This window comes from Cyrtonyx montezumae, unplaced genomic scaffold (genome assembly GCF_038088225.1).
Source record: "Cyrtonyx montezumae isolate F1298 unplaced genomic scaffold, pur_monq_1.0 scaffold_23, whole genome shotgun sequence".
NCBI classification, from domain to species: Eukaryota; Metazoa; Chordata; class Aves; order Galliformes; family Odontophoridae; genus Cyrtonyx; species Cyrtonyx montezumae.
In genome coordinates this window covers 10,291,648-10,306,514 of record NW_027071970.1, presented here as the reverse complement: position 1 = coordinate 10,306,514, position 14,867 = coordinate 10,291,648, and the positions used below count along the sequence as shown (strand labels likewise).

Sequence of the window (14,867 nt, the reverse complement as noted above, 5' to 3'; positions counted from 1 at the left end):
GGACCTTCCAGCCTCATCTCACCAACCCCAAACTTTCAGAAGACCTTGTGTTAAGAAAGCGTTATTTAATGGCTGTGCTCAGAGTTGTCCATCAGTAGAGGGCAGAATGGGATCTAGGCTGAAGCTACTGGAAGCTCTCACCACCTGCTGTTAAACCACTGCTCTGCTTCTCCTGCGAGCAGCATCAGTGACCCAGCCAGGGCAGGACACCTGGGTGCTGCCTAAGCAGGGCTCTCACTGCCACCACGTGCTGCCCGCTGTGCCTGGCGATGGGAGAAAGCCCGCAGGCAAGAGGTTCCTGTGGGATGGCGTTTGTGGACAGATGGGGGACTTAGCTGCAAAACCCCTTCAAGGCACTGCAAGACTTACAATTTCTTTCACCGCATTCTGCTGCTCTTGAACTGCAGCTGTGAATGGTGGGAGGCCGTCTGCCTTAGCGGAGCTGACGCTCTGCTCTTTTGAGTCCTTGACAAAATCCACCTGCAAGGCACAGACACGTGGTTATTACCCTGCAGCAGCGCCAGTGGCAAACCTCACACACAACTCTGCCCCGCGGTGGAGTTACCTCGGACGACAGGCACACGTATCTGTTGAACATGAGGAAGAAAGGGGTGTACTTCGTGGCAGAGTTCACCGAGGTGCGGAAATCGAAGAGCACGGGGTCGAGGTGGGCATCCCATTCGCTGGGCTTCTCGTTCACCACGCTGCAGATGGAGGATTTGAGCACCTCAGCGCTGCGGTGATCCAGGCCCACGCAGTCCGTGGGGTTTGCAGGGGTGAGGATCTGAGAGATGTTCCAGCGCTCACACAGGTGTCGGCTGACCTGCAGAGGCAGGGGGCCATGCCCACAGGAGAACAAGGTGGGTTTGCACCGCAGCAGGGAGCAGCCTCCACAGCATGAGACAGCACTGCCCCACTGGGATGCAGCTGCAGAGTGCAGGAAACAAAGTACTGCTTGTAATGAAACAGACTGAAGCAGAAATCACGCTGGCAGCATGAGGATACTACAGGAGAGGGAGAAAGGTACTACTGGGCACGACAAACTCACTAGAGAAGTCAGAGCCTGAGAAAGTGTTGCAACAAATATTACTGTGCTTGTGGCTTTCCACACTACTGGCAAGCTGGGTTAATCCTGGGGCAGGGCAGAGAGCTCACAGCCATCATCTCACAGGATTTTCCTTCTGGGCAAAGAAGCTGCAGTGTGGCTGGATTCTTTGTAACACACAACCACAGCTTCAAATCCCGACAGCGTGAAAGCACTGGCAAAACATCTACTGCTGGCAACAGGGCTGGGGCAGGGAGTGGGCAGCTTCAGGTCCTTGCACCCCGTATATGGCATGCTGTAACTCTGCCCAAAAGCAAACACCCGAGATCATGCTGCTTCCCCCTGAAACAGCCAGCACCTGACCTACCTCCTCACAAAAGTCCCAGCTCTCACCAGCATAAATGTTCTTGGATGCTCCAAACCTGAACAAGAAGAGGACACACAACTTGTTTTACTCTGTTGGCCACAGGGCAGAGCCAGAGGCATTCAATCCACACAAGAAACAGGATACAAACGGGAGAGAGGCTCTCTAAAGGAGCTGGTGCTAAGGAGGCAAGCATGACCTCACCATCCCAAGAGCAGAGAGAGGTCTGTTGGCTGCATCTGTTTCAAAATAGGCAAGCCTGTTTGCTTTTGAATCACAAGGCATCAGAAGAAACAATCCAAGTTTCCTGCTCTGAATGCGAATTGTCTGCTGGCCACAAGAATTTCCCACAAGGTACAGCAGTGGCAGGCACCACATATCTCTACAAGGGATCAGAGTATGTTTTATAACTCCTGTAGAGAACTGGGGCACCAGCTCTCTTGACCTCAGAGCCACAAAGAGAACCACTTATGTCTCCTCCTTTCCACTGCTAACAAGAGAGTAACATGCTGTTCCCAAGGACTCTGTAAACAATGAGAGAGAGGCACTGCATGGCCTCTCCTGCAGAACAGTTCCTGCTCTTCTGGGGGTACTATCTTGTGGACACATATCTCAACACACTTCCTAGAACACCCCCATATCTCACTGCAGAGGTGCAATTTAATCAATAAGAGAAGAGCCCACCTGTAAAAAATGGTAGCTAGTGCTTTAGCTACTGACAAGGCATCTTTCTTCTGCAGAGGAACAGCCTCGATCCATTTAGTGAAGTAATCGGTCACAATGAGGACATGTGTATTGCTCTGGCTTGTCTCAGGAAAAGGTCCTGCATAAACAAGCATTTAAAAATAAATACATAAATAAATAAATTTAACATCAAATGTAACATCACCCAAACAGGGAAGGTAAAAACCAAGCCCAGAAAACAACTGCTTACAAAAGCCAAAAAAACTTTTAACTCTTTCCAGCTGTCATTTCGACAGTACAGTTCTGTGACCCTTGTTAGCAACAACACACCCATCACAGCCTCAATTCTGAGTAACTCACAGCCACAACTCCTATTGTGTGTGCAGTGGGAACTGTGCCAGTCAGGTCGCACCCTGGTGAGCTGCTACAGCTCCCTTGGCAGCTCTTCACCACAGAGGTAGGCGGCTGTCACTCACGTGTGACCGTAAATCTGCCACGCTCCCTGAGAGCAGGTGCAGAAACCTTGAAGAGCTTGTGAGACAACCACAAACACTCACCGTGAACAGCTAATCCCAGCACTTCCCAGGGGGACTCCACTTTAACAGGTCTGGCTTTCCGTGACATGTTCTTGTTGTGCTCTGCGTTCTGGCACGTTTCGCACATTTTGATCTGGAAAAGGAAAAATGGTATCAAAGGACTTTAAAATATGCTGACAAGCTATGTCAGATTCTGAACAAGTCATGAGTAAGTGGGACAGTACCTCTGTGCAGCTTCCTTCTACCCAATAAAAACAGAGGGACACAAGAAAAAGAGAACACAACAGGCTGACACAACCCATCTGGGACAAAACTCAACTGACAGCTTTCTCTGACACTATAACCAACTTTCTCAACGTGGCCTAAAGCAGTGACGTTTCTCATCCTGGTTTTGGGCAAATATTTATTGCATTTCTTTCCTAATGGCCAGAGAAATTATCAGCCCTAGGAAACCAGAGGGGTACTATCTGGACCACGTAGTGTAGCCACACTTCTCCAAAGCAGGTTGTGCTGCTCAGTCCTGCTGCAGGGGAATTTCAGCAATGCAATGAGGCCAAGCAGGCTGGGAGAGCTGGTGGAAACACAGTGCTCCTCTCTTTCCAGCAGTTCATGGAGCTGAGGAGCTCTGGCAGGAGTCCAGCCTGCTCACAGCCAGACTCAGCAATGCCCTGTCTCAACCAATCCCATCTTCCCACATTGGCCAAAACTGCCCTGCGTGAGGATGCCTACCTGTGCAGGTTTACTGACGCTCAGGGGAAAAGGCATCCAATCTATCCAGCTGCCTGAAGACGCTCCAGCAGTTTCGCCTGCAGAGTGGCCCAGTGCGTGGCCCCAAAGCAACAGCACTAGCAGCAACACCATCCCTGCACCAGGGCTCTGGCAGCTGCTCACTGGGGACTCCTGCCTCAACATCCCGGGAAAGCTGCTCCACACTTACCCAGTCCACCACATCCTTCACAATCCCCAGCCAGTAGTACCGGCTCTGAATGCGGTGCACCGTTTTCTTCTGGCCCAGGTGGTTCCCGATCTCGGTGAAGTGGCTCTCCAGGAAGACCTGCCGCCTGCGCTCGGGGTCCACGATCACCTCGCGTTTCTCCTCCTTCTTGGGCCCCACGTAGTACAGGCAGCCACCTGCGGGCGGGAGGGCTTTTGTTTCTCGCAGCGGTCTCGTTTCCCAACGGCAGCAGGGAGCTGCGAGCGGACCCCACTCGTGCAGCCAACCCTCCCCCAGCAGAGGGTCCCAGCCCGCCCCACGAGCGCCCCAAACCCCCACGTGACGCCCCAAAAGCGACGCCGATGGACCGCCGCTGTACCCCCCACCCCTCCCCCACCCCACAGCCGCTCCGACGGACGCGAGCCTCCCCCCCACCCCCCCTCCGGTTCCCACCATCAACGACGAATTTCTGGGCGTAGCGCTTGAGGTTTTTCCTCTTGATGGAGCAGAAGCTGGGCGGGAAGCAGCCCTCGGCCAGCAGCCGGTAAATGTCCTCGAATTTGCTGCTGGGGACGCACGGTTCGGCCGCCACCACCACCTCCTCTTCGGCCACTTGCAGCGACGACTCCATGACCGCCGCAGGGACCCGGGCCGGGCGCGTGCCCGACGACCGCGGGCCCGACCCCGAAGGGCGGGGAGAGGAGGCGCGGCCACGCGCGGCGCAGGGACCGTCTGCAAAGAGCCGCCCCGTCGGTGCGCGCGTGGAGGGCGCGGCCAGCTCCCTGCCGGGGGCACGGAGAGCGGCGGTGAAGGCGTTGAGATCGCAAGAAGCCGCGGAAAGCGGAGGGAAATAGCGCTCACCGCCGCCTCCTCTGCTCCGCTTTGTCCTCGGTTTGGAATTTTCCGACGGCCCCTCCCGCGCGCACCGGAAGCGCGGCGGCGGCGGCGGATCCGTTGTCGCTATCCCGCGGGAAGCATGGCGGCGGGGCGGCCTTTCCGGGGCTGCGCGTGTTTCTTCTCCTCCAACATCTTCGTGGGGAGCTGCGGGATGCACGTCCGCTACCGCGACGAGCGGCAGTTCCGGAGGGACTACGGGCGGGTAGCGGCGGGGCGGGGCTCGGCGGCGGGATCGGCGGCGGGCTCGGCCGCTGACGGCCGTGTCGTTGCAGGCGCTGATGGAGCGGGGCTGCGGCGGCGGGGAGCAGATGGCGGCAGTGCTGCGGGAGGTGAGCGCCGAGAGTGGGAACCGAGGGCTCCCGCTGCCTGTAAAAACCCGCTTTGGGGGGGGCACCGGAGCCCCCAGCGCGGCGGTGCTGGCGGTGCTGTCAGCCGGCCGTCCCATTTTTAGGGGTCCCTGAGGGTCCCGTCCAGCTCGGGACGCTCTGTGGGTCCGATCCCCGCGGGGTGAGGCGGACGGTGCCTGAACTCGTGGGGGGTGCTGAAGAGGAATTGCTGTGCGGTGATGGACGAGCCTGTCCCGACTCCGCTTAGCGCTAATCCCCGCCTGACGAGCCCCGTCTGCCTCCCAGGAAACGTCTTTATTGTGGACAAAGCTTTTCTTGTCAGGACGTAAGCCAGACCCAGAGCGATTCATGAGGTGTCAGAAATGCCCGAAAGGGCTGAAAACTCACAGTGACACATCCATGGAAAGACTAAAGTTATTTCTTAAGCCATCCATTGTGCAAATGTGTCTCAAATCCCTCTTAGGCATCTGGGTTTTTAAATATTTACTCAACTTGTCTTGACTATGAAAGAGCAAAAGCACACACTCGGGCTCCCAGAAGTGCCCTGAGCAAAAATAACTGCTTTAGAACAATGAGCAGATTCCTGGAATTGTTTTAGTTATCCTTTCTGATTCTCTAGCATGATGCTTTGTTGTTTATTCCTAGATTGAAGCAGAAGTGCAGAGAAGAAAACAGCTGGTTCATCAGTCAGCAGAGCGCAAAGCCATCATCTCACAGTGTTACAAACAAAAACACTCAGAAGTGTACACTCTTCAGGTAGATCCAGCCAGACTCCTTCCCACTGCACTAAGAATAAATTTGTCCAGTTATACTTAGAAATACTCATGAACTACAACAAGACAGAACTTACTGGTAACATTTCCTGCCAGAAAAGTAACACCAAGTGAGACTGTTAGCTTTGCTCCCTAGTCTCTACATGTTTTCCTGTGTGTTTGTGGAAGTCCATGTCCGTCTTGAGCTGTAAAAGACTGTGTAAGCTAATTGTGTTTCTGTTTACATTTATCATCCTTCCCTTGGCACCAGGATTCATTTCTGGCCCCAGATTTTCTAGAAATCGTTAGATACTGCACATCACCAGATGCTAACGTCCACGGCCTCCTGAGCTACACCGAGTCCTTCTCAGGTACAGAAAACAACCCATCATCAACAGAGAACACCCATGTGACCCTTCAGCTCCAGTGATGGCAGCTGTTTCCAAGCCCTGTGTTTGACAGCTCGGTTTTGATGCACAGCTGGGACAAGCAGGATGTTATTTTCTGCTTGATGAGAGTCTCTGGAGAGGCAGTATTGTGCAGCAGTTATGTTGTGGATAAGATCCTGTTTTCTGCTTTTCCAATCCCAGTCTGCTGATGTCTCATCAGAGGCTCTCACTGCAGCAGGGCTGGGGTTTTGTTTGTACCATAATGTCACAGGGGAGCCTGCTGAAGGAACACTGTTAGCTTGAGGGGCTTGGTTTTCCCTCCCCAGTGCTTTCCTGTTTCAGACAATTCCCTTTGGTTAGTCTGAGCTGAAATATTTTCAGTCCAATTTTCATCCTTTTAAAAAGTGACCTGGGCTTTCAGCTTCCCTGGTGGCAGTTTTGAAGATCCCTCCCTGCCAGAAAGACTGGTGAAATGTGGAAGGGGAGCTGCAAAGTTGCCTCTTAAGACAAAAAGAAAAGAGACAAACGTGTGTGTACAAGGCTCTTGTTGGTTATTTTCCCAAGAAGTAGTTTCCAGGCACATCACTTTCTCACAGTCTTTCTCACAGTTCCTATATCCTTAATATTGAGTTCCCCTTAGACCTTTAGGGCTCCCCCTACAGCCCGGCCGTCCCAGAAAGCTGGGCTGGACAAGTAAATTCCCCAACCTTGGAACAACCTTGAGTCCCTTTTTATCCACGGGGACTGCCAGTGATGAGCTGTTGATTTACTGCCCTCCCTCTGCAGCTTCTGGACCCTCTTAGAGCATTTCCTTGGCACCTACAGCAAGCACTTAAATTGGTGCTGGGTCTCACAACTGGATGGGGAAGCCTAGAAGCAAGGGGTCAACATGAAAAATCCATCCCAGAGCCGATCCTGAGGAGCAGTGCCAACTCCTTAACAGCCAGAGCACTGTGAAGTGTGGCTGCTGTGTTCCCCCCAACATAGTCTAGCTAGAAAACACAACAGCCAAGCAGACTTTCCTATTTTCCCCAGCAAACACTGTCTCCCTTTTCTTGACAGATAAGCGGATCTATCGACTCCCAGTGTTCACAGAGGAGTTCTGCCGATCCTTTATTGAGGAGCTGGAGAACTTTGAGCAGTCAGACATGCCTAAAGGCCGGCCCAACAGCATGAATAACTATGGGGTAGGACTCACCAGCTCTTGTGCTTTTCTAGGGGGAGTGTTCACAAACACTGTTTACCTCCTTGCTTCACAATCCTTGCCATTCCAAACTGTCTATCATTTGAGAGCAGATTCTTCAAAATGAAAGGGTGGAAGGAATGCAAGTTATTTGTCCAGAGGCAAAAGGATGGGCAAAAGCAGGGAGAAGGGGTGGGATCTGATATCTCAGAGCAACGAGCACCCTACAGTTAAGCCATGCATGTTTAAATCCAGGAGTCTGTTTTAAAGACGTTCAACTTTTGATCTTACTCTGTTAACCATCACTTTCTACCTTGATCCTCTTTCCTTTCCCTGTACCTGGTGTTTTTTGGTCCTTCCTTTAAGCAAGTAGCAGAGTTGGAAGAAAGCAAGACAGCTCAACAGCTGCTTTGCTGAAGCAGCAGATGTCAGCTGCTGGTCAGCTGTTCCCATCTCCTCTCTTTGGGACAGGTTTTGCTCAACGAGCTAGGGATGGATGAAAATTTCATCACACCTCTGCGTGAAAAATACCTGCGTCCCATCACAGCCCTGCTTTATCCAGACTTGGGAGGTGCCTGTCTGGACAGCCATAAGGCATTTGTTGTCAAGTACTCGCTGCACGAAGATCTGGATCTGGGCTCTCATTATGACAATGCAGAAGTCACCCTAAATGTTTCACTGGGAAAAGACTTCACGGAAGGCAATCTGTACTTCGGGGATTTCAGGCAGGTACTGAGCACATTCCTCATCTGGACCCTGCTCCCGTTCCACTCTGTCCCCCAGTTTCAGAGCACTAACTGTGTTCTAAAAAGCAGTTGCTCGCTTCTAACAGTCAAAACCAGTCCGTCCCTTCCCCTTTTCTAAAATGCAGTGGTTACTTAGGGACCTCTTCTGCTACAAGCAAGTTAGCTGGTTGCAGCTAATTCAAAGAGAGGACAGGCACAGCTATTGTAATAGCAGCTGGAGCAAAGCAAACCAACCCACCTTCCCACAAGGAAATAATGATCAGGGAGGTACTGAGAGGGAGAGACAGAAGTTACTGCAGATGAGATTTAATTGCATAGCTGCTATTATCAGGGGAGACAGAAAAACCCCCACAGTGGTGAAACAGGTTTGGGTTTTTTGATTGAAACTCTGCCTTTAAATTCCCACTGGACCTGGCACTGAAAATCACTTACAGTGGTTGAAGAAGAGGTTGAACTGTGGGTGAAGAAAATTCAACTCCTTGAACATAGTTCTTTTAGGGACTTTCTGGTGTAATGCCGTATCCACCTCCCTCTGTTCCAGGATCCTTCCCCTGTGCCAAAATACATAGAGGTGGAACATGTGGGAACCCAGGGGCTGCTGCACCGAGGAGGGCAGATCCACGGGGCGCTTCCCATCGCCTCAGGGGAACGCTGGAACCTCATCATTTGGCTGAGGTCATCAGCCATCCGCAACCAGCTGTGTCCCATGTGCGACCAGAAACCCCAGCTGGTGGAGGCAGAGGGCTTTGGGGATGGGTTCACAGAAACCAGCGAGGACGACGTGCCCGACACCGTGGATCTCTGCTCGGTGTGGTAGCAGGTGGTGGGGCACACGTCCTGCAGAACACACTGCCTCCAGCTGCTTTCTGCCTTCCCGAATCGCGCAGACAGACTTGGGCGGACGCTGAGTCATTTAAGAAGGAGCTGTCACCTTGGAAGGTGACACGAAACCTTTGGTCCTGCTGGGAAGCCAGCTGCTCCCGCTGCTGCTGGGGTTGGAGGGCGCACAGCCACAGCGGAGTGCTGGGGGAGCGCGGGGACGCGGGCTGACACACTGCACACACGGTTCAGGCGCAGAGGACCACACCCGGCGCTGCTTTTCCTTCGCAGATCCCTCTGTGCCGATGGGCGGTGCGTTCCCTCTGTACGCGGTGCAATAAATCGCCACGTGCACCACTCGGCGCTGTTCGCGGGAGCTCCTGTTTCTGACCGCGCGCTGCCGGCACCGTGAGCTCGCAGGGCCGCTCCTATCCGGCTGCGGACGTTTACCGGGGGGGGACGGCCACCGGAGGGGATCCGGGAGCCGAACCCCGGAACCATGGAGCGCGGCGCGGGACCCTGGCGGCGCCTTGTGAAGGAGGACCGGAAGTGAGCGGAGGAACCGGAAGTGAGCTCCGCTGGCGCGGTGCGGCGCTCTGTACGGACGCGGGAGGCCCGGGGATAACGGGGAGCGCGTGCGCGCGGAATGGCCGGTCAAGGGTCGGGGTGCGCGCTTAAAGGGCGCGCGCACCTCTTAAAGGGGCAGCGCGCCTCTTAGCTGCTCTTGGTATTTCCAGTCGGGGCGCGGCGCTGACCTCTCCCCGCAGGCCTCGGCGCACCATGGCCCGCGGGCGGTCCCGGAAGCGGTCCCGGAGCAGCAGCCGCAGCCCCTCCGGGAGCAGACGGGAGAAGCGAAGCGCGAGGAGCAGCGCGGCCTCCCCAGGGCCCCGGCCGAGCTCTGCTGCCGCCAGGGAAGGTAGGGAGAGCCCTGCTCCGCTTCCCCCCCTCCCCCCGCTTTTGGTGCTGTGCTGAGCCCCCGCTGTGCGTTACAGGAAAGAAGAAGGAGGGAAGGAAGAAAAAGAAGAGAAAGGCAAAAACTTCATCCTCTGACAGGTCTTCCTCCTCCCGCTCCTCGTCGTCCTCCTCCTCCACCTCTTCTAGTGACAGTGACACCAGAGCAAAGCGGCATGGCAGAAGGAAGCAAGGGAAACACAAAGACAAGAAGAAGAGGAAGAGAATAAAGAAGAAATCAAAGAAGAAGTCAAAAGAAAGAGTTAAGGAGGAGAAAGGTGTGGATGAGGTGCCTCCTGGCCCTTCGCTGGAGCTGTGGCAGAAGGAGCTGCAGGCAGACCCCGGGCCAGGTAACTCCGGGCTGAGGAATGGGCACTGTGCCCCTGGTGGGGTTGGGTACAGAGGGACACCTGGCTCTTCTCCCTCTGTGGCCCATGCTGTTAAGTGCAGGCAGCCACGCTTGTGAGTTCATTGATAAATTTCACTCTGATTTGTGGATGTGAGCTGAGAGCAACGATGCTGGATGAAAGGATGTTGTCCATCCGGGCTGCATGGGGCTGTGAGCAGCCTGGTCCAGTGGGAGGTGGCCCTGCCTATAGCAGGGGATTGGAACTACATGGTCTTAAAGGTCCCTTCTAACCCAGACCTTCTATGATAAAGCTGCTGCCTGCATTCATTCAGGACATGAAGCACACCCAGATCATCCTTCTTGTGGTTTATTGTTGAACCACCAGGTGCTGTGTTCCCATCTGCTCACTGCAGGCACAGTGCTGCAGCTGCTGGTCCTGCCAGCATGGCTCTGACTAATGGACATGTTCCAGTTTTGACAGATGAACAGAAGTCCCGGATCCAGGCTATGAAGCCAATGACAAAGGAGGAATGGGATGCAAGGCAGAGTGTCATCAGAAGAGTCGTGGATCCCGAAACAGGGAGAACCAGGTATGGTTGCTTTGGGCAGAAGGGAGGTGCTGGATCTGTCTGTCCCTATCCAGATTGTATAGGATGGAATCCTGGGAGACGAGCAGTACTGCCTAGAGTGATGTCCCCCTTAGTAGCAAGGTCTGCCCTGCAGGTCCTCTCCATCAAACCTGCTGTAACTTATCCTGAAAGTGGCAATTTTACATCGAGTGGAATAAAATTTTCACTGTTCAGAACTGCAAAGTGCCATTCCCAGCCACAGGTGCCTCAGCTCCAGATAGCATCCAGGTGTGAGTGGGGAGGGAGGGGGTCTGTCCCCCTTGGGGTTGCAGGCAACAGACTGAAGTTTGTTTAGCTGCCAATGGGAAATGACCCAGTTTGTAATAAGCTGCATCTTCCAGCAAACAGAAAACATCGCAGTGAGGAGAATTGGGTATGACAAGTCCGGTCTTAAAATAGAAGGCAGCCTGCAGGGCTTAGGGAGGTGTGGAACTAAGGTCAGTTCCCTGTAAAGCATGTAATGAAGACAATTAAATTCCTGTTCATGCCTGGGGGTGTGAGGTGCCTCTGATGCTGCAGGAAATATGCTTGGGTGAGGTGCTATGATCTGGCTGCCTTCCAGGCCAAAACTGGCTCCTGTTTGAATGGCCCTGCAGCTCCCTCAGGCAGTCGGGAGCAGACCTGAATTCAGTGGGGGAAAAAATAAAAGGTTGTGCAGAAGCTGAGTTCACTGCTGTTGACAGTGAAGTTTCTGCAGATGGTGGGGTGGGAGGAGATGTTTTCTATTGCAGATATTTTCTCCTTCAGCGTGCAAATGTGACTAGCTCAGCACATCACAGATGCAGGGCCCATAGCCTTGGACAGGACCACTTGGTCCTGCAGTGGGATGCTGCTTTCTGAGGGGACCACAGTGGTGCTGACTGCAGCTTGCTGATGCTTATCCCATACGAGCAAGGGAAAAACTTGCCTTGCTGTTGTAAGTTTGATATGGCCCAGAAGATGTGTTGTGGTTTAACCTGGAAGGTTGCTGAGCACCACACAGTTGTTCACTCATTTCCCTCCTTCCCAGCGGGAAGGGGGAGAGAATCAGGAAACAAAAAAAACGAAGTAGAACTTGTGGGTTGAGATAGAACTATTTACTAAGATAGAGAAAAGGTTAATAATTAATACATACATATGTATATAAAATATATATAACAAGTGATGCACAAGCAATTGCTCACCACTCCCTGACTGATGACCAGCTAGCCCCCATTAAGCAGTGAAAGAGAGAGAACTCCCATGCCCTTCAGAAGTCCTTCCCCTCGATGTCAGATGGTATGGAATATCCCTTCAGCCAGCTGTCCTAGTTCTGCTCCCTCCCAGCTCCTTGTGCCCTTTGCTGAGAATGGCCTTGGCTCTGTACGACACTGCTTAGCAGAGACTATAAACATCGGTGTGTTAGCACTGTTGTTCTCCTAGAACCAAAATGTAGCATTATACCAGACACTCAGGAAAAATCCATCCCAGATGAAACTCTTTTAAGATGCAGCTTCAGGGGTGGGGCAGTCACTGGGCTTTCACAGAGGTGCACCAGCCCAGCTCTTGGTCCTCGAGTGTCTGTCCCATACACTGCTGGAGCATTTCATTCAGTTTTGTTTTCCTTACACATACTGCATGGGGCAGGGGGGACCAGCGTGGGTCCTCACGCCTCGTGGTCCTGTGCTTGTCTTCCAGGCTTATTAAGGGAGATGGAGAAGTGCTGGAGGAGATTGTCAGCAAGGAGAGACACAAGGAGATTAACAAGGTACTGAGGCTGATGGCCACGTTGTTTTGCCTCTTGGGGGGGCTCCACCAGGGCAAGCTTAGTCCTGGCAGCCCTACAGAGGCCCCAGCCAGTGGGTGCTGTGCTCTTTTGTCCTGGGGAAGGCTGTGTTCTGAATGCTCATCTCTCCCCTTCCAGCAAGCCACCCGTGGGGATGGGCTGGCCTTCCAGGTGAGAACGGGGATGCTGCAGTGAGCCTGTGCTTCAGCTGTGCCAGGGACCTGTCCTGCTGTGGGCACAGCCCTGGTGTGCACCACCTGTGCACTGATGATCTGGACCAGCAGGCAGCGCCGCATTGGTACGCTTCCCCGGGGCAGCATCATTTACTCTGTAAGTTACTGACTGGGAAGGAGAGAGACCTTAATGGTTCATCTCCCTCTAAACAGTTTCTCTCCTTCCTCTCATGACTGGGGCCAGTGTGGCTGTAACACTGCTTGCCCTGGTGCCCCTTTAAGGCCTGAGGAGCTCAGTAGCACAGTGCTGCTGATGCCTTAACTCCGGGCTTTTGTTGGCAGGAGCTGGCAGAGGGTCTGCAGCAGGGCTGCAATGCTGGCAGCTGTGTCTTCCCTTCAGGGGCTGCTCCTGGCTCCTGTGCTCCTCCGTCTGCCCTATGCACTGAGGACCTGGTGGCAGGGGTTTTGTATCCCTTTGTGCAGAGAGGAGCCTTTGCCTTGCTCTCTTCCTGCCCTTCCCTGCAGTGCAGGCCCAGGAAGCAGCAAGGCTTGGAGGCAGCGTGGGCCCACGCCCACAGCAGCTGTGACACATGGCTGTTGTTCTTCCCCCACTGCCAAGTCCACACATCTACAAACCTTAAAGTAAAAAAAAAAAGTGGTTATAGGGCAGATGAGTGCTGCAGACTGCTCTGCACAGGTTTCCATGCTCTGTTTGTTGCTCTAACCCCCATTAAAGTAGCGCCTGCTCACGTCCTGAGCTTTGTGACTTCTGTTTCTAGAGCCTCCCCAATAAGCAGACAGAAACGAGCCTTCCCATTTCTTTAATCTGTGTAACTCACAATGATACTGTACACAAAGCACACCCAGGCATTGGGACGATGCACTAACAGCAAGGAGGAGAAGGAAGTTGTACAGAAGGTTTGTCACACACAAGCAAGTCGTCTGCACGACACCGCACACGCCGTGCCCTGCGGTGGTTCCCCACGCGCCCATCCGTCACCCCCCTTACCCCAGAGCAATTTTTTATAAATATAATTCACATCGTTGAATATAAAATCGAGGGTATCAACAGGCAGAGAGGGTGCCGAGGATGGGGAAGGGACCGTAAGGCTTCTAGAACTAACAGGAAATGCAGCAACGTGGCGATACCTGAAGAAGGGGCTGCTACAGCAAGCACGGCGGCTGCTGGGTGGAGCGGCGGCGGCGGTGACCCTTTGGCTAGTCCCTGCACTCTGCTCGTGGGTTGGACACTGTAAACGTTTTTGGTATGAGAATCTCACCTCGTCTGACGGAGCGAGCAGCCCAGGAAGATGACTCAGAGGGAATGAGCGGGTTATTCTTCTGGTTTTTTCTTTCTTGAAAAAGATTTTGAAGGGACAGCGTCAGGTAGAAAGTTTGGCCCAAGAGTTGAGGGATATACAGAGCTGACGGTTAGAAAAATCTGAGCTCTGCAGCAGAGTTTGGTTCCCATGGAAATGGTTGGGGAAAAAAAAAAAAGAGGAAAAGAAAAGAAAAAGAAAGAAGAGAGAAGCCTAAGGCAGCCTGTGCAGGGCGTGCTGTGTCACGTGAGTGCGAGAGCAACATGGACCAAGGGCTGACCAGACGACAGCCAGGAGGAGGAGGCCAAGGAGCTCTTCGTAATCTTTCATTTCAAAGCAAACAAGTTATTCATAACAGAAATAAATTAGATCTTCAACCTGACAGTGCCCCTTTAGTAAGGATCGAGTATACAGTCGCGTTTCCCTCCCTGCATCCAAATGGATCCTCTTCCAGACACGTGGAAAGGCATCGGGTCACATGCATCGCTCTCCAAAACAGCTCAGAACAAACAGGTTATAAACACAGAGTTAAACTATTGCTATTGTTCTTTGTGAGTAGCACGCTGATCTTTTATTTCGGAGAGATGAGTGCCAGATGGGGGTGGCCGAAGATAGACTGATGTCAACTGTGATGGACTGAATTGGTGGAGAAAACTCACTGGCATATTTCCTGGTAACTACACCCACGTCATCTGGTATTATTGCAGCAATAAAGGTCCTGCTCTACAATTGCTTCTCCATGTTGGATTTGCACAGTGGCAACAGATGGGGGACAAGGAAAGGACGTGGGGGATTTCAAGAACTGAACACAAAGGGTGAGGATGGAGCGCTATGATTGTCAGTCTAACTGGTCAGTAGCTGCTGGGTACATGAAGTGATGGAGAGGTGAGTATAATATTGCACTTCTGCATTCATTGACAGTTACATTAAAGTTGGTCCATGAAGTAATTGCTTTGTACATATAATGCCTGAAACAAAAAGCTACATTTTTAAATATTAATAAACC

At 53.0% G+C, this 14,867-nt stretch overlaps 2 protein-coding genes across 3 annotated transcripts; both read left to right on the top strand.

Annotated features, from left to right (window-relative positions):
• Positions 1–4,532: 4,532 nt before the first annotated feature.
• Positions 4,533–8,695, top strand: OGFOD2 (2-oxoglutarate and iron dependent oxygenase domain containing 2). Of its 2 annotated transcripts, none has more exons than XM_065738680.1 (7): positions 4,533–4,662; positions 4,733–4,789; positions 5,453–5,563; positions 5,831–5,930; positions 7,011–7,135; positions 7,603–7,860; positions 8,419–8,695. In XM_065738680.1, exons 1-7 carry the CDS (start codon positions 4,540–4,542, stop codon positions 8,692–8,694), a joined length of 1,050 nt encoding a protein of 349 aa, XP_065594752.1. In that variant the 5' UTR covers positions 4,533–4,539; the 3' UTR covers position 8,695. The 2 variants fall into 2 exon arrangements, with proteins under 2 accessions (XP_065594752.1, XP_065594753.1); XM_065738681.1 differs by having other exon boundaries at positions 4,599–4,658.
• A 753-nt stretch (positions 8,696–9,448) lies between these two features.
• On the top strand, positions 9,449–13,291 carry ARL6IP4 (ADP ribosylation factor like GTPase 6 interacting protein 4). Its single transcript, XM_065739170.1, has 5 exons — positions 9,449–9,612; positions 9,689–9,997; positions 10,469–10,586; positions 12,282–12,351; positions 12,508–13,291. The coding sequence occupies exons 1-5, from the start codon at positions 9,477–9,479 to the stop codon at positions 12,562–12,564; spliced, it is 690 nt and encodes a 229-aa protein (XP_065595242.1). The 5' UTR covers positions 9,449–9,476; the 3' UTR covers positions 12,565–13,291.
• The last annotated feature ends 1,576 nt before the right edge of the window (positions 13,292–14,867 follow it).